Here is a 19,223-nt window from a genome sequence, read left to right on the forward strand (position 1 = left end):
TGAAAGGACCCATGCGGTTAACTCTCAAAAATACGAAGACACAAAAAGTGAAGCCTTCCTGAAACTACATACAGTATTGTACTGGGAAGATATTCACTTCCGCCAAGGTTGAACAATCCTCTAAACCAAAGTACCTTAGAGCGGGTAATGATTTGAGCTGAGTATCTCAACAACAAAAGAGCAGTAGAGGAAGCTTACCTGTACAGCTGCTGTCACGCTGTTGGAGCGCTGGAACCGACGATACCTGACAACAACAGGTAGACAAACAGAAAATACTAAGCACCAAGATTGTTTCATGTCTGATACCATGGAACCAGCACTGGAATTGCTTTAAAATAAAAACAAGTGCAACTCATAATGAATGTGATGTTTTATTTAGAAGAATTACATTATGTTGTTCTATGTTGCCCCCCCCCTCCCGACTGATAATTGGTCCCCCCTGTGCCACCCCACTTCAAAAGTCCTGGAATCGCCCCTGCTCACAGGCAACAATTTCATGATTTAGTGATTTATTAGGTGCCATTAGCTAGCACTGTGACCCAGACTCAAAGCAAAGGAAGAACATTGACGAATGGATGGTTTTAAGTACACTATGTCAAAGTTTCATTTCAGGGTTATGGTATCAGTACTCTCGCTTTGCCAGACCATCCACACGCTGCGAAGCGGAGGAGGGTCTGGCTAGTCCACACAGCATTTCAGGATGGGAGAAAAACATGCTCTGGTTTATCGGCATTTCTCTAAACCAATCACAATTGTCATGGGCGGTGCTAAACTCTGCACAGATCCGCTAGAAAATAATAGTGCGAGAGAAAACTCAGATTGGACAGATAGTCAGGCTAGCTGTCTGGATTTACCCTGCAGAGATCCAAATTCCAACACAAAGAAAGCGGAAGGAAACAGGAAAATACATGCATCTAGCGGAATTTCCTGCGGGATATAGACTATGGTATCAGAAACACTGGTGCTGTTAAATTCTGAAATATTTCCTTTTCTCCCTCAGTTTGCATGGCTTATTGAGAAAGCTTATTTGTTGCTCTAGCTGTCTGTATGGTGTCTTGTTGACTTCTGTCTGTATAGTTTAACCTGTACTAATGTCTTGCTGTTTCCTGTTGCTCTAGTCTAAAATCATCTGGCCAAAGGACTACAGTTGAAAATTAGCCAGCTGGCTAACACTGGCACATTTACAGAAATGTTAATTAATGTGTGTTGTCCTTTATAAAATAAATAGAAGACAAAAAGTTTAAAGGTAAATAGAACTGATTGCTGTCTGGTTTTAAAGGTTTTTATTGGAAAGTCAGTACAGTGTATCAACAAGACATGTCACTGCATGGATATTATCCTGCCATTATCTTGTGTATCATGTGTTTTCATTACATTATTTATCAAAATTGTAGCTTAACAAGACAGCACTCTGAAGTAAATTGCAGAGAAGTCTAGAAGTCACTGAAACTGGTGCTCGTCCACAGTTTTTAGAGTTTATTGCAGATGATATCCCTGGCAGATGAGTCTGTGGGTGTTTATTTGTGACCAGAGAGAGATGAATAATTACAAGACAGCCATAAATGACTCAGCTAGACTCGGCTAGTCTTAAGGAAAATACGCCTCATGTAGCATGACTTCAATGACTGAAGACAGCATCTAATCAGATTACCGTGTGGAAAACTTGTGACTAACTAAAAAAAAATAGGCCTAATAAATATAGGCCACAGATTTTGATATTTTACTCAGTGATCTGATTTCACAGTGTGCTCACTAGTGCAAAATTCAGCAGTAAATGTACTGCCTGGGTCCCAGGCTGTGGAAAAGTCTCCCCCTGGGACCGGGTCAGCAAACTCTCTTGGGTGTTTTAGATCTCAGCTGAAGACCTATCTCTTTCCTAAATGTTTTTGTGCTTGAGCCATATGCTCTATTTTGAGTAGCTATGCCTCTAATTGTTGTAACGCTTGTGCTGTTGTAATGTTTGTGTTGTACTCATCTTTTGTTCTTTTAACCTTTTTGTCTTCTGTAAAGCACTTTTTAACCTAGGTTTTGAAAGGTGCTATAGAAAAAAAACTTTACTTTCTTACTTGGTATGTAAGACCATATGCTTGTACCGTGGCTATCACAATTTCTGTACATAGTTTTACTTTTTCTCCAGTTTCAGAGTAAGCTTTTGTTATCACCAAAAGTAACAATGGACAAAACTTCCAACAAAAAAATGCTAATCTTTTAGGATTTATGTTAGGGTAAAGCTGGAATTTATAGTCGAAGCAAGGAGTTAACAGGAGTCCCACTGTAGTTCCTGATGCCGTAGGTTTTGATATATAAGTAGTTAAGCGCCTGTTAATATCACCTCAGCACTCTAGACGGGTAAACATTTTGTTATAAATCTGTCGGTACGGCATAGCCCCTTAACACAGTTTTTAAGAAAAAATCCAGCTTAAGGTCTTCCATTTTCTACCCTGTTCTTAAGTTAATTTATGCATCCATCCTATATACCTACATATTCCTTTTCCTTGTCATTAAAATGCTAAAGGCATGGATTGGTCAGGGAAACACCTTGAACAGGTTGCCAGTGTAGCGCTTACATATTAATCATTCACCACGTTCATTTACTTACAAGCAATTCAGAGTATTTGTGTTGATCGAAATGCACACAAACACAAGGAAAACATGAGGGCCAACATTCAATCTTCAAAATATGTCGGTGTGTAGTGTGAAGAAGTGCAACTTGGCTAATATCACACTGGATACCTGATACTGGACACCTGATACTGATTTAAATAATTTGAAAGCTTAGTACCTCCTGTGGATTTTGTCCCCCATCACTTACATTGGAAGCACATTAGAGAGGGACCTTTTAATGGCCGGTATTAACAGGGTGAAATTATTATTAGAGTGTACAAAACCTGTTTCAGAGTGTATATGTGTAACTATTGTTTTAAGACTATATTCATAAATAACTTGTCCTTGCTTACTCTGAAACCAAATGTCCAGCCTTGCTCATATGTGCTGTGGATGTTAAATGGTCAAGTGTATACTGAGTAAAAAGTCAACTAAAGAGAAGTAAAGAAACATGTGTGCCTCACCCTCTGTCATCCTCTACCTGCACCCCTACCGAGGTGAACTTGGATGGGTCCTCTGGATCTGGAACCTCTTCTGGTCCATCCACCTACAGGAGACAGGCGGGATAAGTTAGGGATAATGTAGTCAGTGTTGCCAACTTGGTGACTTTCTTGCTAGATTTAACGACTTTTCAGACCCTCTTAGCGACTTTATTTTAAAAAAGCAACTAATAACAAATGTAGCGCCTTCAGACCATCAGGGGGAAAGCGAGATATATTATACTGTAATTGATTTCCATGCATGTTGCTCAGAGTAATCACAGTCCAGGGCTCTTCTGCAGAATTTCTGCAGGTTTTTGCACTGTTGCTACTACTACTACTACTACTGCTGTTAGCGATCCCCGTTTCCTCCTCCCTGTCTCTCCCTTTGTGATCCACTGCTCAGCGGTATGAGCTCGGTATGAGCACTAATATAAATTCAAAAAGGATTGAATTGATGTAAAAATGGTCCGCCAGAGTCTCCGTCCATGGCTTCGGTCTGTTATACTTAGCAACAGTCTGTTGTACAGAAATAACAGACCGTAGAATGCTGTGATTGACCAATCAGAATCAAGTATTCAACAGGGCCGTGTAATTCCTAATAATCACCTATAGTAACACCAATTAAAACTACAACAACTAAATAATCACATCGGTTACATCATAAGAAGGACATCATGGTTTAATTTGTGTCAACACAGGGTCTTACTGTATGTGAAATCAATGCTTTGACAAATACTCTTAGTTTGGGGAGGTAATAGTGACTTGTGAGTAGATATGTGTATGCAGAAACACAGATATAGAGGTTCTATACAATGTTTATGTAAATGAAGCCCATTATGTCCTCTGGCCTCATCCTCCATGTCTCTCCGCCGCCACTGCTGACTCATACATACCTGGATGCCTATGGAAAGACATTTGCCCTTCCTGAGTGCTTCTTTCCTGTACACATCCCGGTGGTTTTCAACAACTGGCCCCCTGCTCAGGATTGATGGGGTGGGGGTGCTGACTGTCATGGTGCTGTTACTGACATGCTGACTGGCTGGTCCATGGACCTACATGGAAATAATGACAACAGACATTAAGTACATTGTGAACACAATATTCACAAAAGCAATGTAAATGTGTTTAATACAAATAGTCGCTTCCCAAAATTGGGAAACATTTTAAGGGGGGATGTTTCTTTGTACATTAACAGTCCAACGCACTAACCTGTGCATTTGCAGCTTCTATTGCAGCTGTCAGGGCCTTCATGCTGTCAATGCTTTCTGTTGAGTTACTGAGCCCTGATTGGATGGTCATGTCACCTCTGGGTCCCTCCTCTTCCATGTATGCATCCTGGTTGGTTTTAGAAAACATGGAGCATTGCTTTCAATGTTAATTTTACCATTAATATCACATAGTATCATTTATGAAATTCTTATTTCAGTTAAAAAAATCAGGAGCTGGGCATGGACGGGAGCAACTCTACCCCGCTCCTCTGCCTCCTGCACTGGCTCTCAGGGGCTGCTTGAATCCGATTCAAGACACTGGTATATGTCACTTGGACTGTGAATGGCTCAGGCCCATCCTACATCCAGGACAGGATCAAACCAAAAACCCAAGACCATCTACTACGCTCTGCTCCTGCCAATCGGCTTGATACTCGAAGGGGGCCCGTCTACCGCTCTACAAAGTCACAAATGTTGGCTGTCCTGGCTCCACAATGGTGGAAAAGACTCCCCATTGACATTGAGGCAGCAGAAACTTAACACATCTTCCGCCGTAGACTGAAGACTCATCTGTTAAGACTTCACCTTGGCCCATACAAAAAATAAAAATACAACTCTTTCTCTATCTCCTATTGTTTCTAAATGTAGCACTTGAAGAAGATCAACATATTTGAATCTATGTACTTGCATGATTCTTGCACTTTTTAGGTTGTGCCCACATTGGTTGAATGCACTTGTTGTGAGCTGCTTTGGTTAAAAGCACGAGCTAAATAAATGTAATGTAATGAGCTGATACTGTGATATTGTTGTTGGGTTGAGCTGCATCACAGTTGGGGTACGAAACACATTGAGAAGCAAGGCAGGCAGAAGCTAGGGGCAGGGGTGGGCTCAGCCCACACAAACGTGTCTAGCCCACCCAATCAAAAATTTAGAACATGTTTTCAGCGTGTGTGTTCAGTTTCCTCATGGTGGTTTTCTTGGAAAAGGACTAGTATTTTCAAGCATGTGGTGCAGGTTTTTGTACCTTCAGAGTTAAAGAGGTGTTCTTCTTTCCTGTCTAAACAACCTGAACTACAGAGAAACACACATACCACATATTTTAGTGTGTGCTTCCATATGTGCAATGTGGGAATAAGTCCTTAGGGTAGTTTAACCCTTACCCATAATGTACATCATTACACAAATAGAAGAAAAAGGTAGGTTGTAGGTTAACGTAATAGACTTGTGCAGTACCTGTGCAGACTCGGTGCTGCTCTGGGCTGTGATGGAGATGTAGGGCTTGGAGGCTGTGGAGCAGGTTGAAGTTCGGGGCGGCACTGGTGGAGGGGTTTTCTTATAGGTGGTGATGCAAGATGAAACTGCAAAGAATGAGAAAGACGGGTGGGGGGATAATATACGTTAACATTCTAAACTGTATAAGTTGCAGATACTGCACCCAGCTATTCAACAAACATCTCCAGCGCCAACTGCTCATATTCAGTTAGTTGGAAGATTGTATACAGGAGATTTGGATCTGACTCCAGCCACACTGTGATCTTCATTTCCTTATTTGATCTCATGAACACTGAACTAAACAAGGTTTAACAAGGTTTTAGTTTGATGGTGTGACTGTGCTGATGTGATGCTTTGGAATCTGATCAGTTCAGCACAGGCTGTCCCTAAGCTCACAAACGTCCCTGGCAGAGCCTGAGGTACACAACATTTAATGAACATGAATACATCTTCAAAACATTCAATATTCATGTACAGCTTACTTACTTACAACCGAATGCTAAATGTGTGATTATTTACACAAATATACTGCAAATGAAGGCTGCTGTGTTCTGCAGATTGAAAATCATGCTCGACTTATTTCAATTAGGTGCCTAAAGAAATGTGACATTCATCCAACTGGATAGAATGTTGCTCAGAAGGAGGTGTTAACAGACTAAAGCTTTGTTGTATGGTTTTCACTGTCTCAATCCCCATTTGGAATTTGTATGATCCTTTCCCGTAAATTACCTATTTGAAGCCTAGATAGATCAGTTGATAGAGCATCAGACTTTTAATTTGGGGGTCGGGGGTTCAAGTCGCTGTTCAGGCGATAGGTTTGTTGTGTGATATGTCTGTAGTTTCCACTATTGTCGACCTCCATGCAGGTTTGCAGGATGTTGACTGAAGGAGACTGTGAAGAGTTGTGCATTTTGCTTTGACTACAGAGTGTTATGTCCACGAGACTTCAAGGCCCCACCTATTAGGACGGTGTTTGGTGTTTTAAGCCCCCAACGTCGTCTCCCAGGCAGCGCTGCCTGGAAGGCACTAGGATTAAGCAATGGTTATGGTTAGGGTTAAGGTTAAGGTGCATTGAAGACGACGATCGCAGCGCTGCCTTGAAGGTAGGGCTGGGCGATATGGAGAAAATCAAATATCACGATATTTTTGACCAAATACCACGATATCGATAACGCAATAATATTGTAGCGTTGACTAATGGTGCTTTCGCAAAATCTTTACACAATGAGATTTTTTTTTATAAATAATCGTCAGTAATGTGGATATAATGACTAAGTGGGTAAAGTTAAATAACAGAACAGTTACAACAGTCTGGTAAGTTCAGAAAATGACATCACTTTACTGTAATGCAGCCTTTAAAACCAGGAAAAGACAACACTTATGCCATATTACGATATCCAAATTCTAAGACGATATCTAGTCTCATATCACGATATCGATATAATATAGATATATTGCCCAGCTCTACTTGAAGGCTTAAAACACCATCAAGCTATTAGGACACTTTTATTTACATTTAGCCACGTGTGTCTCTGTTGGCCAGATCACAGAACCTGTTAACAGACTAAAGCCTTATGGTTTTTACTGGTTCAAACCTTTGTTTGGACTGCGGGTGATGATTTCCCTCCAGAGGGTCATGCACATGAAGCCTGGATAGCTCAGTCGGTAGTACATCAGACTTTTAATCTGAGAGTCCAGGGTTCAAGTCCTTGTTCAGGTGACATGTTTGTTGTGTGTGATGTGTCAGTAGTTCTCATGATTGTCAACCTTCATGCAGGTCTTAGATGATTGTGCGTTTGGGCAATCCTTGGCACTTTCAGACCTCACAAGAGGAGGGGCTAATAGACAAAATATTTATGGTTTTCACCAGCCCAATACCCCATTTGGAATTAAGACAATCTTTTCTCCCAGAGGATAGTCTTCATGAAGCCTGGATACCTCAGTCGGTAAAGCAGGGGTCCTCAAACGTATCACTCAAAGGTCCGAATCAGATTTTTATAAAAGGTCAAAGGTCTGGAGAAATTGGCGATAACAAAATAATATTTAATGAACTCACTTATAACTTTGAAGCAACCCAGACCTCTCAGGTCATCTAGGTCAGGTCTGCTCTCTGTCCCCAGAGTCAAAACAAAACAGGGGGAAGCAGCGTTCAGTTTTTATGCTTCGCATATCTGGAACAAACTCCCAGAAAACTGCAGGTCCACTGCAACTCTCAGTTATTTTAAACCAAGGCTGAAGACGTTTCTTTTTGATAATGCCATTTTTTTTTTTTATGATGATTTTTTTGGGGGTTTTCCACCTTTATTTGACAGGACAGCTAGGTGAGAAAAGGGAGAGAGAGAGAGAAGACATGCAGAAAATCCTCACAGGTCAGATTCAAACCTTGGACCTCTGCGTCGAGGCATAAACCTCTAAGTATACGTGCACCTGCTCTACCCACTGACCAACCCGGGCACGATACTGCCTTTCTTTACATAATTGTTCATTTCTTATACTGCACTGCAACTTTTATTCTCGTATTTTATCCGTTTTTAATTTTGTTATTGTTTTTAACTGCTCTTTATGTAAAGCACTTTGAATTGCCCTGTTGCTGAAATGTGCTACACAAATAAAGCTGCCTTGCCTTGCCTTGCCTTGCCTTGCTGTCACCTTTGTGCCAGGCTAGCTACATTGATGTACCATACAAAGAGAGGTAGATGAACAAAGGGCAGGACTGTGATTGGGGTTAACATCCAGGATGCTGTGTCAGGTTTAGGCAACAAAAGCATGCTGGTTCATGTTAGAGAAAGATCGTGGTTTTGGTTAAATGTTAAAAATCACGTTGTGTTGTCTGCACGTTAGTGGAGTCACTGCACACTTTTTCCATATTAAACAAGACTATGATCGTCCTCTGACTCTTACCAAAAGCTGCCCGTTTTTAAACCTAACTAAAAAAAGTGTAATGATGCAATAACAACATTTTGTTCTTTGTTACTTGCCAGATGCACTAATTAACAACATTTCCTCATTATGTTAAAGAGCCCATATTATGCTCGTTTTCAGGTTCATAATTGTATTTTAAGGTTGTACCAGAATAGGTTTACATGGTTTAATTTTCAAAAGACACCATATGTTTGTTGTACTGCACAGCTCTCTCTCACTGCTGCAGATCCTCTTTTCACCTGGTCTCTGTTTTAGCTACATAGTGAGACCTCTTTTCTTCTTCTTCTTCTTCTGTACTATCTTTGTTTGCACATGCGCAGTAGCTAAGATGTAGATCATGTCAGCTAACTAGCTCCATAGACAGTAAAAGAAAGGCTGTATCTCCAACTTCGGTCAGTTACAAGGCAGGATTAGCTGGGAGACTTCTAAATGAGGGTGCACATGTTAGTAGTTCTTTTGTAGATTATGGTGAACTTGTGTGTGTTGTAGCAGTGCTTTGCTATTGAGAACGAGGTAGCATGCTAGCGTTAGCATGCTAACGCTAACGCGTCGAGCTAACGGTTGCGGTTAGCCAGCTCGTTTCGGCTTGTGACGTCACAAGCCGTGCCGATTTTGAACAGCTCACCCGGAGACTGAAGACAGGACACATTCAGAAACCGTATCTCACTCTAAACAGCATGGATGGATTTTTTTCAAAGTTTGTATGCGTGTGGAAGCACCAGAGACACAAAAGAACACCCCAAATCCCAGAAAAAGTGTTTTTTTCATAATATGGGCACTTTAATATAAAATCAGTTGGTATTATGTTTCCTTCAAAATGTATTTGCTGTTGCACATTAGTTGTACGTATGAATGTTACTTCTAGAAGACAAGGTTGGTGTACTTTAATTACCGGGAACTCACGGTTGTTACAGAAAAATCAAAGTTGTCATTGCCCACATCTGTCTTCAGCCTCCTCCATCTATGTCTCTGTAATACTTAGAATTAGATGCAAACTTTGAGTGTTGGCTGTAAGGGTGCCTAAGGGCTAAACATGGAATATGAGGATAATCCTCATAGAGGAAGGTTTTTACCCTGCACATTTAAATTTACATGGAAAAAAGCCTCCTCCTCCCTGTCTCTGTTAAATCAGTCATCCACAGTGGCAAACCACTCCTCTCCCTCTGCTCGTCTCCAGACAGAGCTGGCTTCTTGTAATTCAAGTGTTTCAGCAGAATATTCAGGTTGCTTTTGGACAGGGTCAGGGCAGCTCTTCATTTGGTTTTTGATGCATCAGCAGAATGCTAAAGGTTCACTGGGGCTATGTTTGAAAGAGGGATCTTTAGCTTCTTGCTCTTGGAAGCCAGCTCCTTTGACTGACATATAATGTGTTGGCTGCTTGAGTGACAAAGGATAGGTTCAGATTTGTTCTCGTCTCTCTTTCAGGAACTTCAATCACGTGCCGTATCTGCATTGAGAGAATCTTTGGTCACTCTAACTTTCCTCGTCCCCATACATACAAATGAAGAAATGTCCTTCTCTAACTACTTCCTCAGCGGGGTCCCGGAGGTCCCCAGGCCAACAGGGATACAGTCATGTGAACAAATTAGGACACCTATGCTAAAGTTGACTAAAAAGAGGAATAAAAAAGTCATCTTTTGGAAATTGATCTTAATGCCTTAATTAAAAAAATGAGTAAAATCCCAATCTTTAAGGACACCAATTTTCTTTGTGAATGAATAATGTATTGTAAATAAATAAATGTTCTTCCTTAAAATACAGGGGGCATAAGTAAGTACACCCCTATGTTAAATTCCCATAGAGGCAGGCAGATTTGTATTTTTAAAGGCCAGTTATTTCATGGATTCAGGATACTATGCATCCCGATAAAGTTCCCTTGGCCATTGGAATTAAAATACCCCCCAACATCATCACATACCCTTCACCATACCTAGAGATTGGCATGGCTTTATTTCAGTTAACCTTATAGCTGGTTTGATTTGCATTGAGAGATGATTTTATGGAAAGTACCCCATGCCAAGAAGAAATTAGTGGATACTTTTTTTTCGAGCGTCACGACCCCCACGAAATGACTCGTTTCACTATCAGAATTTGATCCATTCTAACCGACTTCCATCGAAAGTCTAGAAGAGACGCACTATTAAATAATTGAATCTCCATTGAAGTTAGCGGAGAGCTAAACCGGAAGTAGACGGCTCGCCCGGTGGAGGTCTCTATTGCTCCTGTTCTATGGGCCTCATAATGTAGAAGCAGCGCCGATCATCTGGGTAATTTTATACGAGGAACTTTTTTTGGCTTCATGCGCCACTGAGCAACTCTCATAGGAATGAACGGGGCTCCGCTGTATCCAGGTTTCATTATATATCCATGGTATGTAAGGGTGACCCTAGAAACACTGCCAAGAAGGCTTATTTCGCCTGCTTGTGTCTGCAATCTCATTATTTCGGTCATTACCCAAAACTCATGACTATAGGTCCTAAAAATGTGTCTATGCACTGGGTGACACAGCTGAACTGATTCAGCTCAGATGTTCATACAGGTCAAATCATCCTATCTGAAATGGGAATATGCTTCAATTTGGCATCATAAAATACTGCAGTGTTGTCAGAGATAACTGTGCGGGACCTGGTCTCAAGATGGGGAACTAGATGGGGTTTGCTAAGCTCTGAGTTGCACCCACCTCCTAATTTCCTTAAGCCTGGATACCTAAAGCATCTCTTCACATTGCTCTGCTTCTCTTCAGCAGTCTGTGAAAATGTTTGCCTGAATCCCACACAAGGGGGAGTGAACCTGGGGGACTTCACATATATGACAAGCATAACCTTTATGGGAAACCACTTCCATTAATATTAAATTATGCAAACTTTTTTCTGACTTGCATGAGTCTCCCAGTATGGGGCATGACATTGTACCTTGGACATCTGTAACAGCCACACTTCCTGGCCCCTCCACTGCTCAGATACATTTATTTCCAACTTGGCCACGTGCCATCTGCTCAACTGGCCTGCATGACCAACAGTATCAATGTCAGGTCAATGTCACCTCCAGCTGTGGCTAAATAGCCATCATAAGCAAGCAGTAAAATGTAATGCACACTATAAACAGTTCAATTTGAAATGAATGCAGATGTGTGTAGTTCGTGGCAGTAATGCTGCAAGGGTTTTGGGGCTCTATACCTCTGGAGCCAGGACAGGGACTTTGGCATTGTAAATGAACAGAAAAAGGAAATATTGACATTGAAAAACATGTATTGGATAAAGTTGTAATGTCACTGAAAAGTTCCACTAAAAAATAAAAGCTGAGCTGACAGTTTCTATTCACATGGAGTCTAGTGAGTTTGACGAAGACGATTTCGGGGCTGTTTCTATTTAAACAAAAAAGACCTTACTCTTTAACAAAAAGGTCAACCTCTGTAGGAATCCTTTCCATAATGTCGTCAGGCATTCTGAGCTTGTCTGTGGCAAAAACAGCACTTTTAGTGGACAGAAATTGGCGGTGCCCTATGGGATTACATTGCAGCCCAATTTGTGTCTGCCAGTTACAGCGTTTTGCTCAATACTGGACCAATTTCAAAGATTTTTGCATGGGAAAATAGGAAAAATTACCCTTTAAGAAGGGTCACACGTCATACTGAGAGAAAGCATTGCAAAAAGGCTTTGTAGAGTGTAATACATGAAGGGCTAACGTCTCAGAGTTTTTTTTCTCTAAAGGAATATGGAGAACGTTATCTGGCTGATGTCAAGTGTGCCCTCAGTGGCTGAATGGAGAACACAGAGAGGGCTGGTGGGAAAGTTGGATCTGTGAGGAAGCACAAAGAGAGGAGGTGATTAACTGGGCTTACACAGCTCATCAGTCTGCTCCGCTGCTTAACTCACACTGACCTCATTTAAGTTGAATTTTACTATTGAAACCTCTGACTCCAACTTTTGCCTTCTAACAGGTGATTTAGAGTCCCTTCGGTTAGATACAACAGGCCTAAGAACTCTTATGCATCAGTCTATCCTGTTGCTAAACCAAAATCTGTGTGCCGCCAATTAATATCTGAATCCGAGTATATCAAAAACATGTTTCCCAAAACATTGTCACTCCCATCGCGTCAAAAAGCGACGCTTGGTCAGGTGCCTTTAGCGTTTGTTACTGATGTAAAAAAAAGTCTCCTTTAGACGCGCTTGGTCAGGACTCTTGGCGTCATTTTTTGACGCTCTGGGTCGGGACGTACGTTTAACTGACATGCGGCACGAGAACGGGACAGTTAGGTTTAGGAAAAGGTAGTGGGTGGGGTTACAAGAACGGGCGAGAGAACCCTGGTCTCCTAGGTGAAAGTCATGTGTTGTTTGACCCATTCACTGCCCAGATCCACAACAAATGTGAATTACTTAAAGCTTCTCGCTCTGCTTATTGCTATGTCAGGACCGCCATTCCTGCCAGACTTTCCCCCCAGTGTCTCCATCCTAAACACTGGCTACCTAGGGTAACGGCTGGGCATCTTTTTTTAAATGAGACTCGCCAAAATGTCGCCTGGAGCTCCACAATTTTAATAAAGGTAGATGTACAAGATTCCTCTGAAGAAAACTCTCTTTAGGATTCCAAAACTGTCAGTGTATCAGGACGGGAACAGCTCTGTGAACAACACTAGCCTGGCGGCTCTTTATCTCATTTTATAACAGCGAATATTGGAATATTCAGGGGGGACTAAAGATAAGACTCTAATCAAACTTTTCTGTAAAACCTAACTGCATGAGTTACTGAACAACAGTCAGCTGGAGTATTTTGATGATGTCGATGCAGAGTATATGATTTTGCGCCAGGCTAACTAGTGCTTGGTCAATTACATTTTCTCTTGAAAAAAAACAGATTCCTCACTGGATATATTGTCATCTGGTGGGTTATCTTTTCAGAGAGACGGCATATTTTCTCTAGTGTTTTTTTGCCTTGTGGGTTAAAACTCACGTTGGATCAAATACACCACACTGTATAGATGAGTCAACAAATTAAAAAAAGCCAAATGAAGCTGCTTAGGGCTTCGGTAATAGCAATTCAGTTGCACAATAGGCCTGAGTGGACAACTCAGTTTAGTGGACATTGGACCAACATTCATCAGCACAATCTCCAGTCATGTGGATGTGGAGCTGACTATCTACTGTACTGTGTGACTGCAGAAGAATGTGTAAGTGTGTGCATGAGTGAATAAAATATATATATTTATATATATATATATATATATACACACACACACACATTTGTTCTTATCTGCGTGTGTGTGTGTGTGTGTGTATGTCCATTTATCCTCTTGGTTAACTCTATAAGAAATACCAGGGGCGCAGCAAATGTAGGTCATCTCCAGTTGAGCACTTTGAAAATAAAGACAACCCTAATACCAAACATCCAACACCAAGTCCCCTGTGACATCCACTCTGGCATGTTCTCATCTAAATACCACGCATGACGACAGCCTTTTTTTTTTGCGGCTTTTACAAGATGATCTCTGTGAGATTTCTGCTTCATCGTTACAGTGCACAGCAGAGTGCAGTTATGTACGTAACTGCAACCCGAAGCATTTCATAATTCGTTCTACGTGTGTAACTGCATGATGTTGTATTGGACTGTGAGTTCTGTCAACGTGCCTCTGAGCACACAAGCAGAACTGTCGCTGTTACAGTGTAGACACTAGACAGCTTTCCCCCCCCTAAAGGGATCTCCGCAGTAAGAAGAGTTATATTCATGTAATCTACAAAGCTGCAGTCCAGATTAAAAAGAAGACAACAAAATGAGGTTTGAACTGATCCCTGTTAAGCCTACATTGTTCCAAGAGGAATTTGTCCTTTTCAACTCTTCTTTCTTTTTTATTGTTTTATTTTACAGCACCTCACCACTGACTTCAGGGTCAGATTTTGAAAGCTGTCAATATCAATTATTTTTTTTATTTTACAAACATCCAAGTGAATTGTTTTGTCAAGCTGGAGTCAATACATTCTCTGCTTTACAGAGGAATCTAATGTATAAATGTATCGGTCGCCTGAATGCTTATGGTAACGCCGTCATTTTACAACTGTCTGATCCTAGGATCAGAGCTGTGCGATACCAGTCACCTGTCTTCTTTTTTTTAAAGATTATTTTATTGGGGCATTTTAGGCCTTTAATTCCACAGGACGGATGAAGACATGAAAGGGGAGAGAGAAGGGGAATGACATGCAGCAAACCTGCGGCCGCTGCGTTGAGGAGTAAACCTCTATATATGTGCGCCTGCTCTACCAACTGAGCTAACCCAGCCTAACAGCTGTCTTCTTCAATGTGTGTCTGTCCTTTTGTGTCTGTCCTTTTAATTGTGTTGTATGTTTTTAAACGGACCTTGAGTCTAACAATAAAAGCTATCTATCTATTCATATCTGAAGACAAACATTAAATATTTGTAAAGCATTTTTCCAGCTCCTTAATTTCTTCTAAGAGTTCTACGAGTTTGTAGTATTTACATTATATATTTGAACATTAGAACTACCATGTTTGGAATGACGTAAGTACAAAATGTGACTAACAGTCCATCTCATTAGACTCCACAGAAAATAAAGTCACTTGAAAAAGGAAGGCCAGATAATTGTCAGCTCTCTTGAGAGAACTGGGGAGCTGATTCATTTGGCTCATCATATTATCACAGATGTGAATACTATTCCCAGACTAAAGCAGCAGTGTGCTTGTTACTCATAATGATTAGCCAATGATGTAACATCCCAGCAATTATCCTACTGCAGTGCCCGTTCACAGCGTGCCTGGTCGAGCGAAATATAAATCAACTAATAAATGATTGACTAATGTATTATTATAGATTAAGCTACCCAGCAGTATATAAAAGGATTCAAATTAGCTTCACCAGCTATAACATTAAAGTGATTCGGTACTTTAAGCCCTGAAAGTCATTTCGGCCAAAAAGTAAGTTTAAGTCGTACGTACGATCTAAACTTTAAACAAAGGTTTTGGCCATGAATAGTATCTCCTACGTTAAACTTTTACTTCTTAATTAGGGTGTTTTAAGGGCGAAAAAGCCATGCTGAAGCGCTTAGATTCAAAGGGAATCGAAAGTTCAGCCAAATGTAGCATAAACAAAAAGTTTTACCTTCCTAGTTAACAACAAATGTCTACTGTAGGCTGGGACGTCTCTGCAGCACCACAATTCTTAATTCAGACTGGTTTGACACGTATTTTGCCTTTAACAAATACTGCCATCCCCCCATACGATTTGGATATTGCCCTAGTCCATATTGCTATTTCGATAAAATTGCAATTAATTGCGCAGCCCTATATAGTTACCAACCCTGCCTTTGAAGGGGAAACGACACATACAAACACATTCAGACTGAACACCCCTACCTGTGCTGCTCTGGATGGTCCTGACGGTGGTGGCGGATGTACGCGGTGGGGAGGAAGGCAGGATGAGCAGCGGCCTCCCTCCTTCTCCCTCTTCCTCCCCTGAACAGCCCTGATCAATCGCCCGCACATAGCTGTGGCTCCGCATCCGGAAGCACCCCGGCATAGGCAGGGTGTCCATGGTCTCCATGCTGTCCATGGCAGCCTCCATGGCCTGGGCCTGCAACGCACTGTAGACCTGCTCACACACCTGCTCGATCTGCCCGTTCAACTCCACCTCGCTCAGCTGGAAAGGTAGAGGAAACGACATTAGAGATGGAGCAGGCAGAGAGACAAGAGGGGAGAAACAGAGGGAATAATGAAGAGGATGGACATTGGGGAAACTTCCAGACTGTCATTCAAAACATTCTTAGGGCTGCACGAGATGAGGAAAATATCTAATTGGGGTTATTCTGACTGATAATGCAATTGCGATATGATTCACGGTATTTTGTGGGAATGATCATTTTTGTATCATTATTCTCACATTGTCATTGCAAAATATTAAAATAAAAAAAAATGAAAATGATTATAGCCTACGGTGATTTGCGGGAGGATCTGTACCAAACAAAGGTTTTTTTTCTTTAGTCTGTGGGATAGGATTGTAGGCTGGGGCGTCTTTGCAGCACCACAATACATTCAGAATGGTTTGACATCTATTTTGCCTTTAACAAATATTGCCCCCCCCCTTGCGATTTGGATAATGCACTAGTCCATATTACGATTTCGATAATTAATTGTGCAGCCCTAAACATTGTAAATTTTTTTATACATACATTCCATTTTACCTGAGCTCTGCACTCATCCTGAGGACAGCTGCTTTACTTCAAATGATTTACCGTTAAATGTTTCTAAACTGATATTTAGACATTTAGAAGTGAAGAGGATACTGCTACTACTACGAACCTTATATAGCAAAACTTTGTTTTTTTCAAACAACAGAAAAACTACAACACCACACCAGATCTAGCTAGACCGGAAACAAAACAACAGGCACGCCGCACACACTGTTTGGGATGGCGAGCCGGCCAAAGAGTAGTAGGCTAACGTTACGTTTTGAGTGGATGGCGAGCGCGAGACGCTGAAATGGATGCCAATAAGATTCTGAGTGGAAAGTTTACTTTAAAAAAGTTGCCAAATGGTTCCATTGACAAGACCAAAGTGATGTGTGTGTTTTGTCGTTGTGAACTGAGCTCTCATCGCAGCACGTCCAGTCTGAGATACCACTTGATGGCCGAGCACACAGCTTATGCTAATTCTCCGCCCCCGCGTCAAAGCCAGGCGACAAAAGCACAAAGCAAGCCGATCCACTTTTCCATGTTGATAAGAGCATTAAAATGAGAAAAAATTGCACAAAAAGAAATCAAGGGACATTTAGAATAGATACAAATATGTGATTAATTGCAAGTTAACTATGACATTAATGCGATTAATCGTGATTAAATATTTTAATCATTTGACAGCACTTATATATATATATATATATATATATATATATATATATATATATATATATATATATATATATATATACCTATCAGCATAAACACAACCTCATCTGTCCCTCTGCTTTGCTCGGCAAACATGTTCCTTTGGTGTCTGAAATTACCAAAAAAGGTGCAAAAAAAAAAAAATGGGACTTGCGACAGGAAAATTGCATAAAACTGGAATTGGAGCCCATAGTGTTCTATAACCATCCAGCCAGGACTTTAAAGATAATGTTTCTAACTACATAGTCTTTGGACTTATGGTTTCAAATTCATAATTTTTTAAATTTCATGTAAAGTAAATACATTCTCTCTCTGTCTTTAACACAAAGAGCGAGCCTACTGCAACATACCATTATTGGAATTCTATTTGCAATTTCTATCGCTCTATTCTTTTTATTTTACAATGACTGAGCTTTATTTTCCTATTGACTCACATTGACTTAAATGGAAAAACAAATTGAAAGGATCTCAACTGCAAGACAAAAGCACGTCACGGGAAGTTGTTTAATTTGGGTTTTATGGTTGGGTCCATGCAGAGGAGGATATTAAAACTGTTAATAGAGGCAATTCAGTATAGTAATGGTAATTAGGGACAGGTTCGGGATGAGTACAGTAATACAAGTGGCGGTTCAAGGTAAGGTTAAGGTGGGACAAATGAAGGCTTATTGGGCACAGCTTCATTTCACGTTCTGAAGCTTTGAAGAACAGCTTGAACAGTAGCCTGCCAACAGTGAGGGAAGGGACTTTTATTCCGTAGATTTATCCAAACAAAGCTTCCCCTCAGGCTTGGTTCCGTTACAGGGTGGGTTCAGACAGACACCAGCACGGCATGAAAAAGAAACAACCCAGGGTCGTCCGGCAAAAAAAGTTGAACCTGGATGCAATGCAATGCAAAATCTTTTGGCAAGGCACTGTGCTACCTAATCAAATACATCCACGGCCACGTAAACACAGCATTTCTTTTACACAAGGCTGTTTTCTGTCTCAGTGCCTGCTTAGGACAAAACCTCAGGTGCCTCAAAAAACATTAACATCTGTACTGTATATTATATCATGCCCAAACTCTCAATAGGTTACGTGTGCTTGGAGTCATCTGCCAGATCAACAGACAAAAAAACTGAGAAATAATGGCATTAAATCAATGTCAAGGCTTTGTTTTCAATGTGGTATAGACCACTCTCCACATATCCCATCACATCCATCCAAGCCTTAGTGTATCTATGGTACAATGATTGAATGGGGCATACTTTGAATGGAAAGGCAGCAGCGTTGGCAACCAACCTGACTGATGGTGCTCATGGCCCTCATGTAGCTTTCATTGCGTGAGCGGTATTGGGGTGAGGACAGCAGCGATTTGGGGTCGAGGAGGGTTTTGGGGTCCAGGGTATCCACGCTTCTATTGATTGAAACCTCACTCACCGCACGCAGGTAACTGTGGCTCCTGATCTGCAGTTTAGGGGAGTGCTCCGTCGAAATCCTGACAGAGGGACGACAGAGATGTAGAGTTTTACACAAGGTTATCTAGGAACTTAGTCAACATTGCAATACTCTATTTCAGCCAGAGCAGTGGTCATCCATATCCATGTTATTTAAAAAAACAAAAAACAAAAAAAACATACAGTCATGTGAACAAATTAGGACACCCATGCTAAAGTTGACTAAAAAGAGGAATAAAAAAAAATCATCTTTAGGAAATTGATCTTAATGCCTTAATTAAAAAAATGAGGAAATATCCAACCTTTAAGGACACCAATTTTCTTTGTGAATGCATAATGTATCATAAATAAATAAATGTTCTTCCTTAAAATGCAGGGGGCATAAGTCAGTACACCCCTATGTTAAATTCC

General features: G+C 40.9%; 1 protein-coding gene across 1 annotated transcript in view; it reads right to left on the bottom strand.

Annotated features, from left to right (window-relative positions):
• The window catches only part of LOC144526122 (disks large-associated protein 1-like), a 48,228-nt gene that overhangs the window by 10,235 nt on the left and 18,770 nt on the right, over nucleotides 1-19,223 (bottom strand). The window contains exons 4-10 of the mRNA XM_078263338.1: nucleotides 18,658-18,853; nucleotides 15,851-16,133; nucleotides 5,528-5,652; nucleotides 4,296-4,421; nucleotides 3,980-4,138; nucleotides 3,069-3,151; nucleotides 199-244 (exon numbers count right to left, since the gene is read on the bottom strand). Of these exons, the coding sequence (XP_078119464.1) occupies nucleotides 199-244; nucleotides 3,069-3,151; nucleotides 3,980-4,138; nucleotides 4,296-4,421; nucleotides 5,528-5,652; nucleotides 15,851-16,133; nucleotides 18,658-18,853 (1,018 nt within the window). The remainder of the gene's footprint in view (nucleotides 1-198; nucleotides 245-3,068; nucleotides 3,152-3,979; nucleotides 4,139-4,295; nucleotides 4,422-5,527; nucleotides 5,653-15,850; nucleotides 16,134-18,657; nucleotides 18,854-19,223) is intronic.

This window comes from Sander vitreus, chromosome 12 (assembly GCF_031162955.1).
Source record: "Sander vitreus isolate 19-12246 chromosome 12, sanVit1, whole genome shotgun sequence".
In the NCBI taxonomy this organism is placed as follows: Eukaryota; Metazoa; Chordata; class Actinopteri; order Perciformes; family Percidae; genus Sander; species Sander vitreus.